The following is a 24,466-nucleotide window of genomic DNA, read 5'->3' on the forward strand; positions in this document are numbered from 1 at the left end:
GGTTTCTTCGTTAATGACCAGAGAATGTTTGGATTGCCAGAGGCCCTCCTCAAATACTTCAGCCTCCAAGGACAGGATGCTAGTCAATACAGTAACTTTAGAAAAAAGCTGTGACTCACTCTTGCTTCTCTGGCAAACGCAAATGAAAATGTTTTATTTCCCCAGTGCTTCCTCTAATTTGGAGCAGGACAACAACATCACATACAGGCCAATGCGTATTGTCTACTGATCTTATTTTTGATGCAAGTATTTTGGCATTGTTACAGTAAGAAACATTTTTGTTCATTTATACAACATGAGAAATGGAACATCCCAAAGGGCACCAGGAAACCAGTCCTTGGCTTTGGAATCACAGGTGATTAATCATTCCTTTCAGACATGCTTATGAGAGTTGTCTGGCCTGGCTTACTGTAACCTACGTGCTCTGCAATACACTTGGAAACCTCAGAGAGCACTGCAGGGACTACCAATTCTCAAGCAGGACTGGCCAACACGAGCATAAAACACCGTGTCTCAGTGCAGTTAACTTCAGTTATAAAAGTACACAATTGCCCAAGACTGCTATTTCAGATCATGCCCTTGTCTCCAGGTCTTGTCACAGATGCTGCACTCTTTTGCAGCCTGGCCACAAGTGCAAACTCCTGCTGCATCGCATGCCGTTAGGTGCCCTTCATAACAGATCTTTGAAGTATTTTGGTTCAATCTCTAGTCAGAATTAAGTCATACAACTAGAACAAGCTGCTGAAGCACCACATCCTTCCCCGTAACCATGCAGAAAATCACTTTACAGGAAAAGCAGAAACAAATTCTCTGCAGGTATCATTTCCCTGTAGGAGAACTTCTTAGCTGAATAGACCTCCGTACTTCAAAACCTTCTGCCAGCTTGGCGGCAGAGACCCTGGAGAGCAGCACTAGCTGCAGGCTACTGGAGAGCGCGGAGGTGAGCTGCAGTGCAGGACCGCCGAGGCCAATGTGCCCCACGGGGCTGACCGGAGTTAAGAGCAAGACCAGAGCCGCGGCAGGCAAAGCCAGCGCTGCCTCAGAACGTGCCGCGAGCAGAGGCCACTGCTCCCCAGCCTGTCCCCGGGAGCCACGGTGGAGGCATGGGAGAGGTAGCAGATTTCACCCTGAGCGGGCGGGCGGGCGACGTCCCCCTGCCCTGCCCTGCCCGGCCCGGCCCGGCCCCGCGCCGCTCCGCCCCGCCCCGCTTCCCTCCCGCGCAAACGGCCACAGCCCGGCACGTGCCCTTCCCGGCATGCAGCGCAGGACGCTGGAACGGCCGCGTTGTACGTCCGAGGGAAGGGGCGGGGCATCGCCCGCCCCCGCCCACCACGGGAGCGCGAGGAGGGAGGGCGGGAGACCGCGAGCGTGGCCGGCGGAGGCGGCGGGGCGGGGCTTGAGGCTCCGCCCATCTTCCTCCGCCGGAGAAACCAGGACGACAGCCAATGGGGAAGGCGCTCCGCGGGGCGTGGGGGCGGGGCTTCGAGAGGCCGCGGGGCCGCCGCTGAGTTGCCGCAGCGCCACCGCCGCTTGTAAACAGATCCTGCCCCACGTGACGCGCGTGAAGTACCTGTGCGGGGGCACCGGGCATTGTCCGCCGCGGTGGCAGGTTGATGACCAGAGGCGGCGGCGGCGATTCCTCGGCGGCGCGCTCCGAGCAGAGAGGAGGCGATTCCTCTCCGTCCTCCCTCGCCTCTCCGGTGGGCATCCAGCGCATCCTCCCCCCTCAGCGTCTTCCCCGTCCCCCCGCCGCTAAGATGGCTGATGGTGGGCAGTGAGGCGGCGCGCGGGGCTGCGGGGAGCCGTTGCCGGCCGGCGCGCGGCGGGGCAGGCGGGGGCGGCTGACGGGACGGGAGCGGGGAGGGTGGGGGGTGTGTGTGGGAAGCCGCGCAGCGCCATGTCCGCCTTCGCCCTGGAGGAAACGCTGGAGGCCGACTGGGTGGCCGTCAGGCCTCACGCCTTCCAGGAGCGGGAGAAGCACAAGTTCGTCTTCATCGTGGCCTGGAACGAGATCGAGGGCAAGTTCGCCATCACCTGCCACAACCGCACGGCGCAGCGCCAGCGCAGCGGCTCCCGCGAGCTCCGCCGCGGCGGCCCCGAGGCCAGAGCCGGCCCGGCGGCCAGAGCCGCCCCCAAGGCCGGCAGCCCCACCGTGCGCAGGGACGCCGGCCTGCCGCGGGGCTCCGAGCGGGGCGCGGCGGCCGAGGCGCTGCCGAAGAGCCCGCTGCGCGCCAAGAGCAGCCCGGCCCGGAGGCCGCAGCGGGGCCCGGAGGCGGCAGGTGCCGCCGAAGAGATAGAAGTGCTGGAGCTGGGGAAGGAGGAGGCGGTCGCCGCGCTGTCGCTGCCGCCGTCGCCGTTGCACGCAGCCGAGCCGGCCGCTCCCGACGCGGAGCCCGCGGGGGAGGAGTGCAGCTGGGCCGGCCTCTTCTCCTTCCAAGACTTGCGGGCCGTGCACCAGCAGCTGTGCTCGGTGAACTCGGAGCTGGAGCCCTACCTGCCTGCCTTCCCCGAGGAGCCCTCGGGCATGTGGACGGTGCTGTTCGGAGCCCCGGAGCTATCTGAGCAGGAGATGGACGCTCTTTGCTACAAACTGCAAGTTTACTTGGTCCACAGCTTGGATACCTGCGGCTGGAAGATCCTTTCACAGGTGCTCTTCACCGAGACTGACGACCCCGAAGAGTATTACGAGAGCCTGAGTGAGCTGCGACAGAAGGGGTACGAGGAGGTGCTGCAGCGGGCCCGCAGGCGAATCCAGGAGGTGAGGCTACCGCGTGGTCCAGATATCTTCACCTTAGTGTTACCTTTTCCTTTTCCTTACTCTGTGACATCTTTAGTTGTTCTCTCCAGCTGCTCCCCTCTACCTTTGCAGAATTGATTGGACCATGGGACAAAAAAAAAGTACAGGAAAACTGTCTAGTTTAGAAAAAAAAAAAAAAGCTTTGAGAATCTTAGTAAGAAAATCAGGCTTAACTTTTCCATGGTCTCTAGGCCCAGGATTTAAGAAGGTGCAGGTTTCCCTAGTCATCCAAGTGTGGCTCAGTACTTTATTCTGTGCAGTCAGATGTAGATGTTTGTGAACAAGTATCTGACGGGTTTGGCAAGGTCTCACTCCCAGATTTTTGTTCTTGTGTTGCTTTGCACCAGGATGTGTTGGAATCTGAATTTTTATGTTTAATGGGAGCAGCAACGTGTGGTGTTTATTTTGACGGTACAATTTAGGCACTTGAGGCCAAAAAATTCTAGGTTCCTACAGGTTCTGGGTGCTGAATCTGGTATTTCAAGTGAGGTGATGTTTTCCAGTGGAATTGGAGTAACTACAACTTTTATTCAGCTGGTAAGTTCTTAGAGTTGGGATTTTAAAAATCAAGTTGTCTGGTCCTAGCAAGTATTTACTGCATTGCTGTTACTGGCGTCTGGCAAGACTTGGATGTTTCAGGACACACCATCTCTCTTTCTCATACCATATACTGTTTAGACAAAAGTAGTTGAGGAGGTTCTGCTTCTAGCATCGGGGTGTGAGAGTTTTTTCACATCTTTGTGGACATGAGGACCCAGATTTCCCCAGTGTAAAAGGAGAATTTTACACTTGTTTTTAGGTTTCAGTGGCCTTGGTCCAGACTGTACAAGGATCTATCTAGGTGTGACTATGTGTATGAATCAGGTTATGGAATTTTTTATTGTATGGATATAGGTCAAGTTTGGCTGCTTCAGCTGCCCGCATATATCCTACCAATGTTATGTGTTCAAAAATGTGTGGCGGTGAATGTTTTTTCCTTGACGAAGCATGAGCATATCAGCTTGCTGTCTGTTGTGATGGCATAGTTTTGAGTTTTTGTAGGATTGAGGCTGAGCTTTTCCTTAGTGACTGGAGTTACAGAGTATGAGAAAATTGTTTATCAGTGATGAAATCAGGATAAGAGCATCCAAGTGTAGCATTGCCAGGTAAAAGCTTATTTCCGAACTGTTGTGTTAGGGTATATCATTGTGATTTTTCTTTTTTTCATGGCTATTTAAAGGGCTGAATTCATCCTTGCTAATCTTGGTATACAACTGGTAATTAATCTAGTAGTCTTCTGCAGTAGTTTTAGTCCAGAGAATATGAAAGCATATTGTCTTCTGCTTTTTTGTTTGACTGCATGAATGCTTGGGAGCATGTGCTTAGATTGACTTAGCCTTCAGCTCAGCGGTTTTTATAAGGAGCTGAGCAGGACAAGAGAAGTTCCTGTTAAACGTGGAGTTTGGGAACTGGGTACCTAACTCAAAGCACATGGTGTTTTTTGAGGAAACACTAATTTGGAATTACTGAGCAAGAACTATTTGTTTCTTGGAGAATCTCAACTTCTGTTTTGTTAGCACCAGTACTATCGGCAAAAAATAAATTGGTTCTCGATAGGCAATGCAAGCTTTATCCATCAAGATCTCTAACTACAACATCCTATTCTCTGTTAATGTTCAGAACTTGATGCAAACAAAATGGCAGCACCTATTTGTGTATTTGACTACAGTACAACCTTCCTTTCCCATGGTAACCAATCCAGTAGTGTACCTAAAGTCAGTACAGCTGTACTTTGGTCACTGTCAGTTGTGTAAAGTGATCCTTCTTCAATTAAAGGTAGTTCATGTTTAAGAGAAGAAACCAATAGAAGGACCTGCTCTTTCCCTCTTGGCTCTCAGGTTTCTCTTTTCCTTACCTGTTAGTGGTTTACTTGGTCCACAGGAAATGTCTTTCTTTTAAGCCAATACAGATATTGTTTGCCATTGCAATTCTAAGCAAATGAAGCAATGGATGGTGGGTACTGCTCAGTATTCCTGAAGCAAAAGTCTTTCATACTTTAAAGAAAACCTGCTGAATCCATGTTTCATCTCATGCTTTAATTTAATTTTCCATCTGTGCTGGAAGTCTGCCCGTTAGCTGATTCTGCCTGTTAGGCAATTGCAGGAATGTTGGATTCTTGCAATTTTAAACAATTTTACCTCTTACAGTAACTTTTGGGGAAAAGGGGAAGGGATTGAGTGGCATCGGTGACTGAAATGGTATCTAGGAGCATAATGAATGTAGAGGGTCTTCATTAATGTAAAATTGTGCAAAAAACAAGTTTAGAACTCCAAGACCTTGGCCTAACATCTTAAAATATGCCTCTGCGGTTTATAATTATTTCATATATCTCTTTTTTCCAGAACAGATTCCTCTGTGCAGTTAGAATATTACTTGAGAAATGCTTGCAATTTCTGTTGATTATATTCTTTGGGGTAGAGAAGCAAAGTGAGCAACAAAACCTCTCGTGTTCGTTGTTTCAGCATCCCCTACTTGGCCATCTGTTGCTTTCCATAAGTTACACACAAGCCAGTTTATTTTCACAGCAGTTAATAGTTGTTGCTTTTTGTAATAGTTATTTTTATCTCTGTCTCAATTATAAACCTTTAATAAGCCAGAAGAATGTTGCAAGTAGAAACAGATCCAAGATGAGGAAGAAAAATAGTAGTACAGGAACTGTGTGACCTGGAATTAATTTCTTCTGCCTAATTTGCAGTTTTGAAATAGCACATCTTTTATTTTATTCAAATCTATTAATTCTGGAATAGTTTAGGAATTTAACTTATGTTAAAGTAAAAACTTCTATCTAAAGGAACAAATATTGTTCTACCTCATTTTTGAAAACTAATAAACACTTGTTTGGAGCTCTTGTTCATTAAGTTTATGCCTGTTTGAAAAATTTCTCGGGTGCTCAGCTAGAAGTCTAAGCTCCCAAATGCAGACTTGATACAGAATCAGTTAATGACCAGATAAAAAGATGTTGTTATTTCAACAGAGAGGATGCCACTGAATCCTTATTTGGGATTCCAGCTTCTTGGCCAGTGTTTCCAAAATCTTAAACTTTGTGTCTAGGAGGCAGAAAAAGTTCGCCCCTGTACTCTTGCTCCTGCCAGTTTCCTGTCCATGTTCCTCCTGTAACATAGGAGGAGTTTTTCTAGGCTAAGTGTACATGCTTGTAAATTTTTGTGAGTATAGTAATATCAAAGATGGCGTCATATCTCTTTGTCAATGCTGTGTTGGCAAAAGGTTGAACGGAGTCACAGTTTTCCTGAATAAAAAGTGCTGTTAGTATAAACTATGATTAAGAGGGTTTGGTGGCTTAGTCATGCCAACGAACGTATTCCATTGTATGCTTATCCTCGTTACTTGCTCTTGCATAGCGAGTTGTGAGTTTGGGAAGCCTGTCTTTACATTACATGCCTACTTCAGCGTCTTTGAATTAATAGCACCTGTGAATCTCCCTGTTCCTTATAGCTCTTAATTGCTGTGGCAGTCTGAAATTTGGTGGACGATAGTCTATAGGATCTTGAATGCCGGTTATAAAACTAGTCAGAGACTTGCTTTTGTTTTCTTGTTGCTCTGTAAAATCTATGAATTCTAGTGTCAGCAGGCAGACTGTTAAAGGCCATTTTGCATCTCTGTTCTGTGTGTTCTTTTGAATTGCTTTAATACAAAAGTTCAGAAACATTTTCTAGTGCATGATTAAATTCTGAAGAAATTCTGAAAATATCTTATTTTCTGTAGCTAACTTAAGACTGCCTTGAGCGGTAGGACCTACTGCTACTTTTAATCTCCTTCCCCTCTATAGTGGAATATTTTACTAAGCACGAGAATAGTCCTGAAAACTTTTATCTTGTGTTGGTTGGCTTGATTTTTTTTTTTTTATTCAAAGGGCTAGAAAGATTAAGGAAAAATAAAAATAAAAATCTTTTATCTATTTTGTTAAAGTAACAACTTCTATGAGAAGAAGATGTAGGGTTTTTGACAGAAAGCTGTACGGTCACTTTATTTTCTTCTTAGATCAGTATGGATACAATTTTTTTAAAAATTACTTTCGCACAGCTTTAGTAGGCAATTTTTTTTTGTTTTGAATGATTGAAATATGATTGTCAAATCACACAAATTGGTAGGGAATTGGTTCAGTTATAAATCATGGAATTTCACATTTGTTGCTCTCCAAGGGTGTTGTCATGTGTTTCTGTTTACATCAAAAAAGCTAAATAATATCCATAGGTTATTCTGTTGTTTTGTTGCATCTGTTGTAATATTTTAGTGAAAAATAATATTCAGGATCATCTCAGTAACAAGGAGAATTTTATTTCCTTGCTTTTGGCCACATGCATTCAGTTCTAAAATAAATGTGTATATGGTAGGTAGTGGGGCACTGTACCAAAAATGCAGGTTTTCCAAAGGTAAGGCGACCTGTTGCTGTTCAATGATCTACTGCTAGGCACAATGTGATTTAAAGAGAAATTCAACATCAAACTCGAAAATAATATAAAAGTAAATAATACAAAACACTATAAAAAAGTATTCAGTGTTCCAGTAACAAAAAAAATGCTAGTGGTAGTGTTTCCATCAAAACCAGTGTAACATCTTTCTATGCAAGAAGCAAAGAAAACTGAATCGTGTATATTAACTGCAATAGCTAGATTTAGAAGATACATCAGGTGTCTCAGGAGAGAACACTGGTTCAGGTTTAACTTTGGGAGCATAGAGGATTAAAATAAGACCTACTGTGGATTTTTGTTTCCTATTGACATGAATAGAGTTGAGTTAAGACTAATGCTGAGCATTCTGGAAATCCAAGCTGGTTTTGTTTGAATCCTTCTTTTTACATACTCATTATTTTTAGTGTTAACACTTGTTTCCAGTAAAACTGCTTTGATTCACTTCTAAATACTTTGGAAGTAGGCTATTTAAGTACTGAACCAGTACTATAAGGTAGTACTAACCAAAATAATATGTCAGCAGCTGTAGGGCATGCTCTGTAGAACAGGCAAGTAGCGTCTAAGTTCTTAGGAGACACCTACATGATATTAGTACTCTGGCTAGTACTTCTGTTGCTGTCCAACCGAAGATACTTTCTCAGTGTTTATCCTTGTCAGCCATCATCTTTTTATCTAATTTGCAGCTGGAGTTATTAGCGGTTATTTCTGGTTGTTACAAACGAGTGCTAAGTTAACAAATATTTTAAAGGCTTATCATTTTAGGCATTGGAAGTTCACACCTGACTCACTCTGCAAGCGTCAAACCTAATAGTAAGGATACTGTGATACATTTTCAGATAAGCAGAAGTAAATGTGGAGTAGTTCCCCCATCCCCTTTTCTGCAAATAATAAAAATCTGAGTCACACAGATATTTTATTTTCAGTGTTTCAGTGAGTTTCTGAATTGTGTTCTGTATAGGTAAATTCATGTTACAAGTTAAACATTTGATGATGACGTGATACTACTGGAAGACGTGGAAGTAAGGTAGAGAGGGCTATATCACTTGAGATTCTTGGACCCTTGTAGCAGCAAGGATAATTAAATATGCAACAGCTTAATTGTATGGTGGATTCGCAGTTGCAGAAAGTCTAAGATGTGATTACATACCATTTTAAAATACATGCTTTAAAATGGCTTCTAGGAGTCCAGTATTTAAAGGACATTAGACCACATTACCATAGTATTTGCTTCTCTCTTTACCTTCCAAGTCCTAAACAAAATAACTGTTTACGTTTTAATTGGAAATATTTTATGTTTTATCCTTCTTCCATTTGATATATTCTTGAGTGTTTAATTTTTTCCACTGCCCTTCCCTTTTACTTCTGTTTTATAGGTAGCAGCAAATGTTTCAGATATTTATAGACTTGTGATTGTAGGTTAATTAGATTTTTTGTTTGTTTGTTTTTGTCAACGTTTTTGTGTTGTCTCTTTTCCAGTCCTAGTATGATACTTGTTTCAGATTTGAAGTAATTTTTTTTTTCTTTTTTTCCCCTTTCTACAGTGCACTTATGACAGGTAGATAGACTTCATGCATTGCTTTATTAATGCCTGACTAGTTTGGCAAGAGCTAGCTGAAGATGATGAATACTATGGCTGTATCTGAAAACAGTAGAATGCTTAAAATAATGTACATTTCTGCAAAACATGGATGAATTATATGTACACAAAGAAAAAGACATCTGCTTGAAAAATCAGGTCTTCCTTGACAGAACTTAATTTTTACATGAAAAATAAGAGTATATTCTGTAGAATATAGCAATACTGTTCAGTATGACCCTTAGTAAGCTTAGACTTAATTTTTAGAAACTGAAGACAGCAGCTTGCCAGTTTCATAGTTAATGTCCTTATCCAAATACCTGGGAGGAAAAAAAAAAAAAAAAAAAAGAACTAAAATGCAATATATGTTTAACGGCCTAAACTGGGATTGGGGAACCATTTATGTCTTGTAGTTGGGGGAGTATTCTGCTAATGAGATTATTTTATTTGATATTCCCCTTCAACATTTGTTTCCCTACATGTAGAGGTAGACTTTCCTCTGGTTTTTGTTTAAAGTTGTTCTAGTTGATAGGCAGTTGCAGCATTTTCATATGCCAGAATATCTTGAAGAGGTGTGAACGGCCTGTGTAATAAACACTCTGTAACCCATTGTGCTCCTCTGGATTCACAGCTCACTTCATTTCTTAGCTTTTAGAGATGGTGTTGGGTTGTCTTTTCTTCGTGTTTACATTTGTTTTCTTGCATATTTTTTCTCAATTTTTCCAGCATTATTTTCTTTCTCTCCCATTGAATGTCCTGGCTTGAAGTCAGTGCCTTTTAAAAATGCTTTCTTAATCCAGTAACATTTCTTTCCTCTCTGTTTCTGGCTGAGATAGTATTACCCAGGCAGGTTTAGGATTTGAAAGCGGATTCACTCTAATCATTTCATCTTTTTACATTTCTTACTATAAGATGACAAGACACTGCTTACATGTGATCAGTGAGGTTTATGTTCTTTATATATGTAAGTAGTGCTACCACAGAGCTGAAGAAGGTGCTGAAAAGCAGAGTTTTTCAGAAATGGCTGCACCTACATTTTTTCCTCTTCGAGGAAGTGCTTTTAACATTCCTTTTTTAATATTAGTAGAAACATACCATTGCAGTCCACCAGGGTATTGCTGTTACTGGAGAGAAGTTCAGTCAAAGTGAGGACTCAGTCTAACTAAAGGTACATCTGCAAAACTTTTTTATCTTTTCAAGAGATGAAAACTTAGCCATAAGGAATATGGCAGAGAGAGAAGGAAGATAGGATAGGAGGAGAGGGAAGAAGAATGATGATATTCTTAAGATACATACTGACTAACTCAGTGATGTTGTGTATCTGTATCTGAGCTGTTGCTCAAAACTGCTATCTGCTAAATAGGCAGTAGAATAAGGTGGGATTGTGGGATGTTGAGCCTTTTGCTTTAGCGGTTGAGAGTGTCTTCTAAATAGGCTCAATCCTCCTTTATTTTCTCCAGAGCAGAATCAACTAGTAACATTTGGTGATACTATAATTTTACTCTGAGTGATTCTATAATGCCACACTGTATTTTTTTAGTGTCATACAAAAGCAAGAGAAGCAAATGAACATGTACTGAACTCTCTAGAGGAACCTGCACCTAGAACCTGTTTTGTGATTTTGGGCAACTGGAGTACTCTGGAGTTGCCAGTAATGTCACAGTTACATTGTGTCTGCTCTCTTTTCCAGAAAAGAAAGAAACAAAAAAACCCTAGTTAAAATAAATTAACTTTATTTTTGAAATATGTCAGAAGTTATTGTTAATTTGCTATGTAATAAAAGCTTGTAAATAAGGTATTCTGCTGTTGTAAACATTTTACTGTTAAAAACTGAGTGTCCAGAAGTTTTGTCCTGCTACTGGTATTCAGCATGATAGTGCTCTAGGGAAGAGGCATATGAGGCTGACAGCAACTGTAGGTTTAACCATGTAATGTATACTGATCTAGATGAGAAGAATGAGAGTTTTTGAGGAAGGGAGCCAAAGTTAATATGTATTGGAACAATTTATTTGTATTAGTCATACATCTTGCATAGTACTAACATCACTGTAGCCATTCAGAGCAAAGATCTTGGATAGTTCACTGAAAATCCCTGCTTTAAGTGCAGTGCTGTTTAATAGCAAACATGCAAGAATGTTTACAATGATGAAGAAGGAATTGTTGTGCCCTTACAGGAAGTAATAATATGATCTCATCAGAAATCTGGTGGTGATATTTGCTAGAATATGGGTTAGTCTTTAAGAATAATTGTTGAAGCCCTTGCATAACTTGAAACAGGATTATAAAAATAAAGAAAATAGTCCAAATTTGTTGGGCAGGAGATTGGATGATCTCATAGTATCTTCCAGTCATAAACTGTATAAATTAATAAGGGAAATGTGTTTTTGTTTTAATTAGTTTGTTGTTGAAACTTGCCCGATTTCCATTTTCTGAAGAATTTGGGCCTGAAATGTAAACCAAACCATTATTAGTTTGTCTGAAAACTTCATAAAGAGTTGTAACATACAGTAGTAGATGTTAACTTGAAACGTCTCAACAAATGTCCCCTTGTTTACTAGCTCTTGCTTGTCAGCTGTGTCCATTATTATTAGCAACCTCTTATTAGAGGCTCATTTGTGCAGTTTGGATTTTCCTTTTGGTTTAACTCTTCTAGTCGTAGGCAGAAAGGTGTTTTGATGTGAAGACAGCTTCCCTGGCAAGCTAGTTTTTGAAAATCATCATCTGGAGCTCTTCAGAGTAGATGTAAATAGAACGCTGGTGGTGTATCTACCTATGACTCCACTTACCAGTTGCAAACATTTTGGCAGAGGTTGTTTTCAGTTAAAAACCTTTCACTGGTAAGACCCCATCTCTGGGTTTACTTTCTATCTATTCTTTTCTGTTTGTGGTATTTATATAGTAAAATTTATCAAATGTACAGATTTTTTTTTTTTTGGTCACATATGGGGCAGACAAACATTACCCATTCAGGAAAATTTGAACACTTAGTAGACTTTTTTTGTCAACGAGTTGCTCCTGGAAATGTGTTATAAAACACTTCCAGTCGTTCAGCAACCTTTCTTATTTTTTCTGGAAGTAAATTGAGTACCTCTGCTTTCTTAAATGATAATGGAAATTTTTATTTGTTTTATGCTACTGTTGTAGCACTTCTCAAAATACATTTGTAGACAAATGTTTATATGACCTTCTTTTGGAAAAAATGCTACGATTTTGGTGTGAGGCAACTGGATTTTTTTTTTCCTTTGAAAAATGTTTAGATAGTCAATTAGCATTTGTTTGTGATGACTTGCAGACAATTTATGTGAGTCATCTAAAATTAGTAGTAGCACAACTTTTCACATAACAGGATTGCATCATGACTTGTTTTGAGCTACTTTAGGGAGAGAGTATTGTAAAAGACTTTTCAATAAGTTAGAATCATAGATTATTATGTTAGAAGGAACATCTATGGGTTTTCTAGTTGAATCCCATGCTTAAAATAGAACTAATTTCGATTAGGGCTTTTTTTTTTTTAAAAAAAAGAAAACCAAACTTTAAATAACAATGTGTGCTTTGTATCTGTTTTAAGGAAATTTAAAAAAAGGAAAAGAAACATGCATTAATTCAGTTGTGAAACTTTGGAGGGAGAAAATCTGTAGATCAGTTTTAGAAGTTTCTGAAAGTTTATAATTTTTCTACAAATAGCACTGTGGCTTCAGAGCCCAAATTCTTCAGCCTTCAGTAATGTGATATTTGTTTATAATTCTAAGATGTCAGAGTTTTAAATTGTACCATTTTGTCACTTCAGAGTAGTGTAATTCAGCAAAAAATCCATAGGTGGGAGGAGTTTAAAAAAATCCCAAAATACTTGCAATATTGGAGCTGTTCTGGAAGAGTTGAATTAATAGGTAAATGGTATGTATTATTTCAAATGTGTTTTATCATGCTGCTTTATCACGCATGGATTTTATTTCTCCATAACATTTAAACGGTGTATCCTTTCCTCTTCATTTCTCCGTGAAAACAGGAATAAACCCAACCCAAACAGGTAACACCACAGAATACAAGTCTGTGTTCGCCTGATAGTAATGTAAATTGCTTTTGTCTGAAATGTGCTGCTCTTAAAGTGATTTAATAGCTTGTTATTTACATGATATTTGCTGTTAGAGTAAGAGGAAAAATAATGTGCATGATACAGCATTTCAGGAGTTTCTTGATATCTTGCTTAGCCTTTTGTTAGTGGGCTGTAAATGTGTTCTTTCTATTGGGCCTTTTCAGATGTTGTATTCAACTTTTAAATAAAAAACCTCAGTATTTTAGCATAGAAACTTTAAAAATTGCATTTAGTCATGCTAAATGCTGTTTCCTTGTTAGATCTGCCTTTCCGTGATTCCACCATTGTATAAGGTGCTGTGGAGGTTGAGACAGTGTTGAACTATACCAGTCTTGAGAAATCACACAGAGGGCTGTTTGAGTTACGTATCAGCTGACGTCCAGGGTTTAAAGGTGGTTCATCAGCTACATTGTTGAAGGAAGCTGAAGAACTGGATCATCAGCTTGCTAGTGCTGAAGGGGGGGGATCCTATTGCTTTCTGTCCTCCCCCCTTCAGCTTTGTGTTCCTTCCTGTTCTTCTGTCCCTGTGGTGTGCTGATGCAACTCAGTAAACCTCAGTAAATTAATCCAAGAGAAATTACAGAAATAGCTTTCTGCCAGATGCTCAGTTAGTTTGTTGAAGGCTCTGAGAAATACCAAAGCCAGTACAATGGAGGAAGAGGGCACCTGAGAGCAGAAGGAACAAGGAACCGGGGTGGGGTTGGAAGAAGAGAAGGAAGAGGGGATGGGAAGTGGGATCTTCCCATCTCCTCAGAGGGCTGGAGCACCTCTCCTATGAAGACAGGCTGAAAGAGTTGGGGTTGTTCAGCATGGAGAAGAGAAGGCTCCAGGGAGACCTTATAGCAACCTTTAGGTACCTAAAAGGGGCCTACAAGAAAGCTGGAGAGGGACTTTTTACAAGGGCATGTAGTGATAGGACAAGGGGTAATGGCTTTACACTGAAAGAGGGTAGATTTAGATTAGATGTAAGGAAGAAATTTTTTACTATGAGGGCAGTGGGGCACTGGAACAGGTTGCCCAGGGAAGTTGTGGGCGCCCCGTTCCTGGAAGTGTTGAAGGCCAGGTTGGACGGGGCTTTGAGCAACCTGGTCTAGTGGAAGGTGTCCCTGCCCATGGCAGGGGGGTTGGAACTAGATGATCTTTAAGGTCCCTTCCAACCCAAACCACTCTATGATTCTATGATTCTTTCGATAGGAGCAAGCCATTAGCTCAGCTCAGCTTTAAAAAGTAAATTCATTCGTACCAGTGCTTTGAATCTGGTATTGTCAGAATGCTTAACCCACTTTGAATTACATTTTTAAAAGTCTAACATTAGATTTATCAGACATTTGAGAACATCTACCATGCCAAATGCATTGTAAAACTGGTAAGAGTTCTAATTCAGTGCTGCTGATATGATTCCCATGAGCTGACTTCAGAGTGAAATTGATTATACCTCTTAAATTTTTTTTCTTCCCATCAAATGTTCATCTTTGTTTTCATAAAAGAACATTATAAGAGTAGCATGGTAATACCTGCTAAGTAAATGTATTCATTGTATGCAAATATTAGTTTGTTTAGACAGTTGTCAGTTTTGAGGCTCATGAATATGTTTTCCTGACTAATAGCATAGTTCAGAAGCGCAGAAGAAGAGGGTCTGTGGACCAAAAGTTAATATATTTTATGGCACAGCATGAACACTTATGTAATGTATATTCTTAGTCTTCTGGCTTTGGGGTTTTTTTGATTGGACTCCTGCAGAAAAAAATTACTTAGAACTCATTAGGACATGTGTAAAATAAGCTCTTTGCCAAGCCTTCAGGGTGAGGTGTTGCCCAGAAGTCTTTTTGTTCAGAGTTACCATGTTCCAACTGATCAGTGATTCATTAGTGACTTTACCTTTTAGTTATTTTGGCCCTTTCCAAAGGGAAGGAGTCCCAGAGTGCCATAACAACTTTGAAATACAGTAAACAGCTCTATTTTCTTAATCAAATTACATTACAATGTAGATACTTACTTCTGTGTTACTAACAGCAGAAAAAAGCCTAGCGCTCATATGCAATTAGCCCTTGTTTGCTATGATTTCTGTAGTTTATTTGTGGCTGTGCTATTCTAAGTAATATACTAAATTCAAACAAATACCTGGTTTTTATAGGCACTCATTTGGCATGATAGTTTAACTCAGGAGTGGCACACCCACATCACACAGTAAGGTAAGGTGATCAGACAAATACCATCTTAAAATAAAAGCAACTTTACCATGATTTTACACATATGTTTGTCTTGTTTACGGAATAGGAGATGCATACTTTTTAAGTGTTGACATCTCCCTCTTGAGCTTTCAGAAGAGATCTGGTATGCCATACATCATCGTCAGAGTTGGCAGCTTTAAGCCTGAGCCGTGTGATCTTCCAACAAGTTATATATATACATACAGTTCTGCTGAGATTTCTATTTAGAATTTTGAGTGGGAGGAGAGAAGTTGCTTTGTTCAGTAATGACGCATACATGGAAATAATGTTTTGGCACACTTGACTACATTAAAATACTACTTCAATTTTTCTTACCTAGTTCTTTTCCTTTTGCACGGACTTGTATTACAGGTAGTGTATTGAAATGAGATGCATTTTGGTAGGCAGTGTAAATGAACTTGACAAAAGTAATTGTTACTGTCCTAGAAGCTGTTAACCTAAGTATAAACAAAGATAACTGATAGGAGTGAAAAGAGGCCAGGCAATCTGCAGTGTGCAGGTCTTAGCCTTCTGGTGTGCTCTCTTGTAGTGGGTTGACCTTGGCCACCAGGTGCCCACCAAGCCGCTCTATCACTCCCGCTCCTCAGCTGGATGGGGTGAGAAAATATGACGAAAGGCTCGTGGGCCGAGATAAGGACAGGGAGATCACTCAGCAATTACCATCACGGGCAAAATAGATTCGACTTGGGGAAATTAATTTAATTTATTGCCAGTCAAATCAGAGTAGGATTACGAGGAATAAAACCAAATCTTAAAACAGCTTCCCCCCACCCCTCCCTTCTTCCCGGGCTTAACTTCACTCCTGATTTCTCTACCTCCTCCCCCTGCAGCGGCACAGTGGGGCAGGGAACGGGGGTTGCGGTCAGTTCATCACATGTTGTCTCTGCTGCTCCTTCCTCCTCACACTCTTCCCCTGCTCGAGCGTGGGGTCCCACCCACAGGAGACAGACCTCCACGAACTTCTCCAGTGTGGGTCCTTTCCATGGGCTGCAGTCCTTCAGGAACAGACTGCTCCAGCGTGGGTCCCCCACAGGGTCACAAGTCCTGCCAGCAAACCTGCTCCAGCGTGGGCTCCTCTCCACGACGCCATAGGTCCTGCCAGGAGCCTGTTCCAGCGTGGGCTCTCCATGGGGTGACAGCTTCCTTCAGGGCACATCCCCCTGCTCAGGCGTGGGGTCTTCCACAGGCTGCAGGTGGACATCTGCTCCACCGTGGACCTCGATGGGCTGCAGGGGGACAGCCTGCCTCACCATGGTCTTCACCATGGGCTGCAGGGGAATCTCTGCTCCGGCGCCAGGAGCACCTCCTCCCCTTCCTTCTTCACTGACCTTGGTGTCTGCAGAGTTGTTCCTCTCACATATTCTCACTCCCCTCTCCGGCTGCAATTGCTGTTGTGCACGTTTTTTTGCCCCCTTCTTAAATATGTTATCACAGAGGTGCTACCACCATCACTGATGGGCTCAGCCTTGGCCAGCGGTGGGTCTGTCTTGGAGCCAGCTGGCGTTGGCTCTGTTGGACATGGAGGAAGCTTCTGGCAGCTTCTCACAGAAGCCACTGCTGTAGACCTCTGCTACCAAAACCTTGCCACGTACACCCAACACATCTCTGCACACATGTATTGAGGTACACAGGCTCTCTGCACGCAGGTAAAAGACTGTTTTAAACAGGGTTTAAAGAGGAATAATGTGCCTCACTTGATATGAGCAGCTCTTCAGAGGCCTAGAAGACACATCTTATGAAAGTGTTCCTTTTTATTTCCTGTGTTTTAAACACCCTGTGTTTTACTTTCCAGTATCTTTTTTGGGTTTTGTTTTGTGTGCATGTGTGTTCGCTGTTTGTTTCTTAGAATAACTACAAACTTTGAACTTGTTTGTTGTGTGTGTTTTATGTGTACATTTGGTTTGATTATTTTAATTAACTCAGTCCTTCTGTAAACAGCCATTTAGAAAATATCCCCAAAATCCAGACAATAACCTTTGCAGTGCATCAGCATACACTTCCAATTCCATATCTTCAGAAGCCTCGTTGAAAAAATAGGACATGTTTGTCCGCTCAGTAGGTGGTTGATTGCTTTATGTACCAATTATAAACTGTGTGGTTTCCAAATAAGTTTAATATGGAATTCACTCGTTTGTATCTTCTTTTAATCTTAAGAGGTTAGACAGATGTAATGCTGGTTCCAGCACTTCTCATGCTGGGCAGTATTACCTTATTCGTTTATGCTATCCCAGCTCCGTATCCATCTTTTGTATTCTCTTAGATGATTTCTGGCCCAACAGTAAAATATATTTTAGATCTGTATTGGAGAGTCAGGCTTTGGTCTGTTACTGGGGCATTCACCTGCTACAATGATGCAAATGGTCTTTTTATACTACAAAGGTAAGGATTGTTGATGGCAACGCTATCATGCAAACAGAAAGCTCAATGTCCTAGCAAGGCTTGATCTTTTAACCCCAAGAGGTGACATTTAAATACAGGACCATGCATGTAAGAGAGAGAAAAGCAATTTGTGTATAGTACAGATTTTATGTAGTTGAGACTCCTGCTCGTTACGAGGACATATGGGAGTGTGTTTGCTTTTAACAAGACTTTGTTTGTTTAAAGATAGCTTAAAAAGAGAGAGAATAGAAACAATTTTAAGTACATTCTGATATAAGAAATTGCAGTCTAAATTCAGTTGCTAAAATTTTACATACAAATTTTATGTACTCTGGAGCTTTGCTTCTTTGGAGCTCATTGTCTGGAGCTCATTGCAGACTATTGCAGGTGTATCAGCAGGAGGGTTTGCTATTTTACTCTTAGGACTGCTGTTCAGTGGTAAGGATGGAGTATCTAAAAACTACTCTATCTGCAGTACTGTACTACTCTGAAAACAACTACCGTTAGTTTTACCTGTGATATTTAATATGCTGCTTCAATTAAAAATCTTCAGAATTCTTCCTGGAAATGGCAAGTAATACTATCAAGCTTCCGAGAATCTAAATTCATAGGAAAATAGGGTATTCTGTAATTACTATTATTCCAAAAATATGAAGAAGCTTAGGAAGAGACTGAAAAATATCTTTATGGCCTGTTTTAGCTAAAAATGGGTATGTGCCATATTGCAGTGTTTTTATAAAATACACAAAATAGGAGTAACAGGGAAAGTTTTGGGAGTAATAGCAAAGGAAATGTAAGACTTGACTCTTCAATGATTAAATTAAGCTTTGGACTCCCAACTGAGGTCAACCTGCACATAATTACACTGTCTGCTGTAATGCTTTTAAAGCTTTATGGATAAAATATTTCTTTAAAAAATACTGAAGACAGAAATAATCTTTGTTATATAGTTCAAATATATGTGCTGTTAAATTGAAAAATATGTGTTCCCTGCTGGCTAGAGTCTATCTGCATAATAGTTGCCTAAAATATATGGATTCATTTAGTTGTGAACAATGTAACATCTGTGAAACGTGATTCTTAAAATAAATGCAGTATTCAATGGGTATAGTGCTAGTCAGGCCTGTACAGGATGTTACTCTACCCTCCTCCACCCACTTCTTTAAATAATATAATTAAAAAATTGTAAAAGTCAAAAATTCATACCAAGACTGTTGAAGTAAATGAACAGTAACACTGAATATCTGTGCTGAGAATTAATCATGAGTGGGGCATAAAACATGCCACAAAAATTGTTCACAAAAATTGTGTTTTATGCTAACACCTTGAAAGCTGCATGGTTTTAAGGTACCAGGTTGGTTTAGGCATTCGGCCAGCTTAACCAATGTCTCCATCTTACTAAAGGTATTGGCTGAATTTTCATGTTTCTGATACAGTGTATCGTCTAGGTACTGCCTGTGTGAAAATTGGAACATGCACAGCTAAACTACCTGTGAGTCTATGGCCTGGTTTGCCTTATGACATTATTAATTCAGTGGATTCTGTGCTAGACCCAGCATTATTGTTATCTGATAGTCTGAATACTGTCTGGATGGCAGCCAGCTAAAAAAATGCTTTAGCTGACTTTGATCCAGAACAGGAAAGCTTCCATCGGACTGCTTTATAGAGCAAAGTGGGAGAGGTCCTGTATGCAGCCAGCCTAGCACCATCTGTCTCCTATGTCAGTGCCCCTTTAGGATTGGTGGCAATAAAGCAGACTGGACTCTTCATCAGGCTTACAAGGCTCTGTCTAGAAGCAGAATCAAAGCTATTGGTCTTCTGTTCATACCACACTGTATTGGTGAAGACTTGGTGACTGGTAATCACATCAGTTCCAAAAAGTGGGAGAGAATAGTCTGACCCTTCTGTATTCCTTTAAACCATGTATATAGAATCATAGAGTCATTTGAGTTGGAAAAGACCCTTAAGATCATTGAGTCCAGCCGTAAACCTAATACTGCCAAGTCCACCACTAAACCACGTCCCTAAGCACCACATCTACACGTCTTTTAAATACGTCCAGGGATGGTGACTCAACCGCTTCTCTGGGCAGCCTGTTCCAATGCTTGACAACCATTTTGGTGAAGAAATTTTTCCTAATACCAATCTAAATCTCCCCTGGCACAACTTGAAACCATTTCTTCTCGTCCTATCACTTGTTACTTGGGAAGAGAGACCAACACCTGCCTCGCTACAACCTATTTTCGGGTAGTTGTAGAGAGTGTAAGGTCTCCCCTTAGCCTCCTTTTCTCCAGGCTAAACAACCCCAGTTCCCTCAGCTGCTCCTTGTGACTTGTTCTCTAGACCCTTCACCAGCTTTGTTTCTCTTATTTGGACACACTCCAGCACCTCAGTGTCTTTCTTGTAGTGAGGGGCTCAAAACTGAACACAGTTTTCACATTCAAGGTGTGGTCTTACCAGTGCCAAGTACAAAAGGACAATCACTTCCCTAGTCCTGCTGGCCACACTATTTCTGATACAAGCCAGGATGCTATTAGCCTTCTTGGCCACATGGGCACATACCATAACTATATTTTCAAATGCATGTCATAATTTCTCTGTGTTGTTTTTCAGAACTGGATTTTTTCACACTTCTTTGGTTTCTTCTTTCTCTCATGTAACTTTTAACTCAAGTGAAATTTGAGACAGCAGTTTCATGGTGTTAGTCTGGCAGGACAAAATAATTTAGAGCTGGTTTGCAACCTTTGTAAGAAAAGGTTAATGTTCAGATGTTTTTCACCAAAATGCTGTCTGAATGAGCTTGTAGAAGAACATGTTGATAGATGGATGGGTGTAATGAGGCTGTATGTAACCACTGCTCCTGGTTGGTAACCTTCCTACCTGTTTCGAAGAATATCCCTATTCAATAGCTCTTTAGTCTTTGCTCCAAACCGAACAAGGTGATACTCTTTGGTTTTCATGTTTTGTTACGTCTTTTCTGTCAACTGTAGTTTAAATGAAATTTCATCACCATTTTCATTCAGAAAGGTCTTCATTAGGCACAGGAAATGGATTCTGTGTGAATCGTTGCCTTAGGAAGGAGGAATGATTGCCTACGTTGTGTTAATAATTTAAGAATATATATGTTCTGTATTAATAACTTGCCCTCACTTGTATTTTTTTATTGGGGGTTTGGTATTTCTGAAGGAGTTGAGGAGTAGGCTTAGGATTGGGGTAACCCCAGCAGCAGACCAAATAGAACTGGACATGGACAAGACCTTGAAATGATGCCCATTTACTTATCTTCTGTATGCGCAGGAATGTAATGATAACTCATTACTTTATCCATACCGTTTCCAGTGATGGACATGATTTTCACTGAACAACCAACTAATTATAAGTAGATACTTGCTTTTAGTGTCCTTAAGATGTCTTTGTACTATACTGATAGTCATAAAATTGAAATGATCCTTCATTTCCTGACACTTTCACTCCAACTTCTGCAAAATTGTGACTGTCTTCCAGAATATCAGAACTATTAAATAGTGCTTAAGAATGGTCTGTAAAGGAAAAAAAAAAAAGCCCTGCATTGTATTGTTCTGTTCCTGGAATAAGATTATTTAATATTCTCCTTTAAATGGTTATAAGTTTTCTCTAATTTTTGTCATTTTTTTGTTGCCCTGTAGGATTTGTGTACTAGTAGAATAGTAGGGTTTCACAATGAAACAAAGGTGTAAATTTAATAAGAAGATACTAATAGCCTAAGCAACTAAAAGGAAATTAACATTACAGTGTGCTGTAGAGCTGCTGCTAATAATAGAGACCCTTCTTGCAATGGGTGGCTTGAGGAATAAAGGGTTTGGTTTTTCAGTACCTTGACAGAGGGATAATTACAGCTTTGGGACTGCAAGAGGGTTTTCTGATAGTGCCAGGGGGAAGTAGAAGGCTTGAGTATGGCAACTCTTGTTTTTAGGCACTAGCAACAAGACAGAGGAGCTGAGGAAGAATATGGCTTTATAGACTAGATGGTTAAAACAGCTAGTGGGCTGGAATAATGCATGAAATCCATAGGGACTTAGGACTCAAAGCCAAGAGCATCTGGGATGACTACTGTCCCTATAATTGCAGGTTACGTTATGTGTGTTTAAACCTGAAAGTTCATAAAATGTCAGATTTACAGACTGCAAGCCACAAACCACTACCCAGTACTTTCAGTGAGAACTCAAATGCCACAAAATATTATGTGCTGCTGGAAGAAAGCAGAAAGGCATAGCAAATGACCCTGCAATAGGAACAATTTCCTAGGTGAAATTGTTTAGGTAATACGACAAATTGCCTTGTGCTGCTGAGGAATGTCACATCTGTTTTACACCATCTTTCCCAGACCTTTCATCTCTGCTAAGCCTTGCTGAGGGAAAGCTCTTCCTGGCCTGTCTTCTGACCATTATTTTAATGCTGAACATGTAAATAAAGCTACTATGAGCCTCTCTGCGTTCTGTTCTGCATCTTCCCTCTAATCTTGGCTGATCTTTAGTGCTTCAAAGGAAGCCCAGGTGGGGTTTTGGGGATCTTCAGAAGCAAACTTTACATTATGAAGAAAGAGAAAGTTTTTCTTATCCAGTCAGGTATCTGAAACACAGCACAGTAATATAAATGTACTGGAGCGAATTGAGTAGACAGTATGGTAATCAAGACTTCTCTTGACTGTCCTGGGATATAAATGAAACAGACACCAAAGGACTGTTGACCAAAGCTTCAATTTTTAATCTGCAGTTCCCTCTGTTTTGTCTTCCAGTTAGAATACTTGATGCAGTTGAGTATACTGACAATATATCATGTAGGCTTGGCATCCAACTTCAATGAACGCATAGCAGATATGATGTGCTTATTCCATAGTGTTCCTAATCTATGTTAAGTTTAAATAAATTTGGACTGTGAATATATGCTTTTGAGATGATAGTATAAAGGACAAGAGACTTTGACTTTGAGAAGTACGTAAGAGGGGAATTAATTTCAGGTAATCTTGTCTTTGTAAATACATAAAGTACTCCACATGTCTGTACGAGATTAGTTTTTGTTAAACAGTTGAATATTTTTTTAGAAATGGTAAAAGATTTCTAGTGGCATATGAGGTCTGCCCAGGCAAATGCCCAAAATAGATGCAAAACAAGCATATAAATTAAAAACATATATTGTAGCAAATTTGTACAAACAGATGACTTTTCGGCTTCTTGAGAACTAAAGGAAGGAATGGACAGACTTTGATGATGTGTTTTCTTATATGAATTAAAACAAAGTATTTTAAGTATTTTTTTAAAGCTTATAATACTTAGATAATTATTTTTAAAAAAAAATCTAATGGAAACTTAGTGCATTTGAAATTTCATGCCTAAACTGTCTAGGCTAAAATCGTAAACTGCAAGGCAAAATCACCAGAAATGCAGATCACTGTGTTGTTTCATGTAGATTCTTCTCTGTGTCTGGAGCTGCACTGATATAATGGGGCGTGTGGGTCCAAAGTACAGACAGGCAAAAAAAAAAAAAAAACCAAACACCAAAAAAACCTAGAAAGATCAAAATGTGACTTCTCTTTTGTCTCCTTTCCTGTCACTCCTTCCCCCCCGACACCTGAAAGTGGGAAATGTGTGAAGTAGCATATCTGATACTACGTTATAGATTCTTGTACGAAGTTGCTTTTTATGCTGTCTTTGTGCTCATATTCACTACCTTCCAGAAATTTTTGGAAAGAAAAAATCAATAGGAGTGCTGCACATTTTGAGATAAGGTTATGAGAGATGTGCTCATACATGACTGGCTAAATTCAAGATGTGGGTGGGGATTAAGATTTTTTGTTTGTTTGTTTGTCTGAGTGATGATTTTGTGGGAGAGGGAAGATAATACAGGAGGATAGGCTAAAAAATGTTTTTTAAATGACTGTCACTTTTAGCAGGAATGTTTGAATACGTTCAGTAAAATTGGCACTTTTTCTACAGCTTCTGGAAAAACATAAGAACACGGAAAGCATGGTAGAGCTGCTTGAACTGTATCAAATGGAAGATGAAGCCTACAGTAGTCTTGCAGAAGCTACCACGGAGCTCTACCAGTACTTACTACAGCCATTCAGAGATATGAGGGAACTTGCGATGCTTAGGAGACAGCAGATAAAGGTATGGTAAAGGTAACTGAACTTCTTATTAATGGGTAAATCATGCTTTTTAGTTACTGTTTACTACTTTTATTATGCAGTATATGCAGCGATGGTTTCTCCACTAGATGTTGACCCTATTTTTCTGATTTCTCCACTCAGAGGAGTGCTTTTGAAGAGTGAGAACAACTCTCACATATGTAGCTAACCGGTACCTGTTTAACTTGCTGTGTTTGACTGTTCAAATTCATTGCTGAATTTAATAGGTGAAACTCAACAATTTTGTGATTACTGGGAATACTGACTAATACATAAAATAGAAAGAGACAGTTACTTTTCATTTTAATTTTCTGAGATAATCTGATAAACCATGAGAAGTCAGTAGGTTTTCATCTAATGTTGTGAAACACTTGAACACGGAAGCATAATAGAAGTATATGATTTGTTGTAACACTTTAACAGTATCTTTTCCTAAAAGCTAAAAAAGCATAGCCAGCTGAATAATACAACATTTTGGTAAAACTGTTTTATAATGCGTATGTTTCTTTTATTTAAAAATAATTCTAATTTTAAATACTTAACCAAAAATAACAAATGTCGTCTTTATTGCATCTCAGAAGTATTTTTGATAAAATCATTAGTTCCTATGCAGATTATTAAGACTGTAGCCTTCTGATTCTTCTAACATATGTGTTGTAACATAGAAGCTAAAATGGGTTTGTTTCATTTAATCTGTATTTCAAATGTCAATTTGTCCTAGTTTCGGCTGGGATAGAGTTAATTTTCTTTTTAGTAGC

General features: G+C 40.5%; 1 protein-coding gene across 2 annotated transcripts in view; it reads left to right on the plus strand.

Annotated features, from left to right (window-relative positions):
- Positions 1 to 1,897: 1,897 nt before the first annotated feature.
- JMY (junction mediating and regulatory protein, p53 cofactor) overlaps positions 1,898 to 24,466 on the plus strand; it is a 67,867-nt gene continuing 45,298 nt past the window's right edge. For both annotated transcript variants that reach the window (XM_050913124.1, XM_050913123.1), the window contains exons 1-2: positions 1,898 to 2,758; positions 23,518 to 23,691. In XM_050913124.1, the coding sequence (XP_050769081.1) occupies positions 1,898 to 2,758; positions 23,518 to 23,691 (1,035 nt within the window). The remainder of the gene's footprint in view (positions 2,759 to 23,517; positions 23,692 to 24,466) is intronic.

This window comes from Gymnogyps californianus, chromosome Z (genome assembly GCF_018139145.2).
Source record: "Gymnogyps californianus isolate 813 chromosome Z, ASM1813914v2, whole genome shotgun sequence".
Lineage (NCBI taxonomy): Eukaryota > Metazoa > Chordata > Aves > Accipitriformes > Cathartidae > Gymnogyps > Gymnogyps californianus.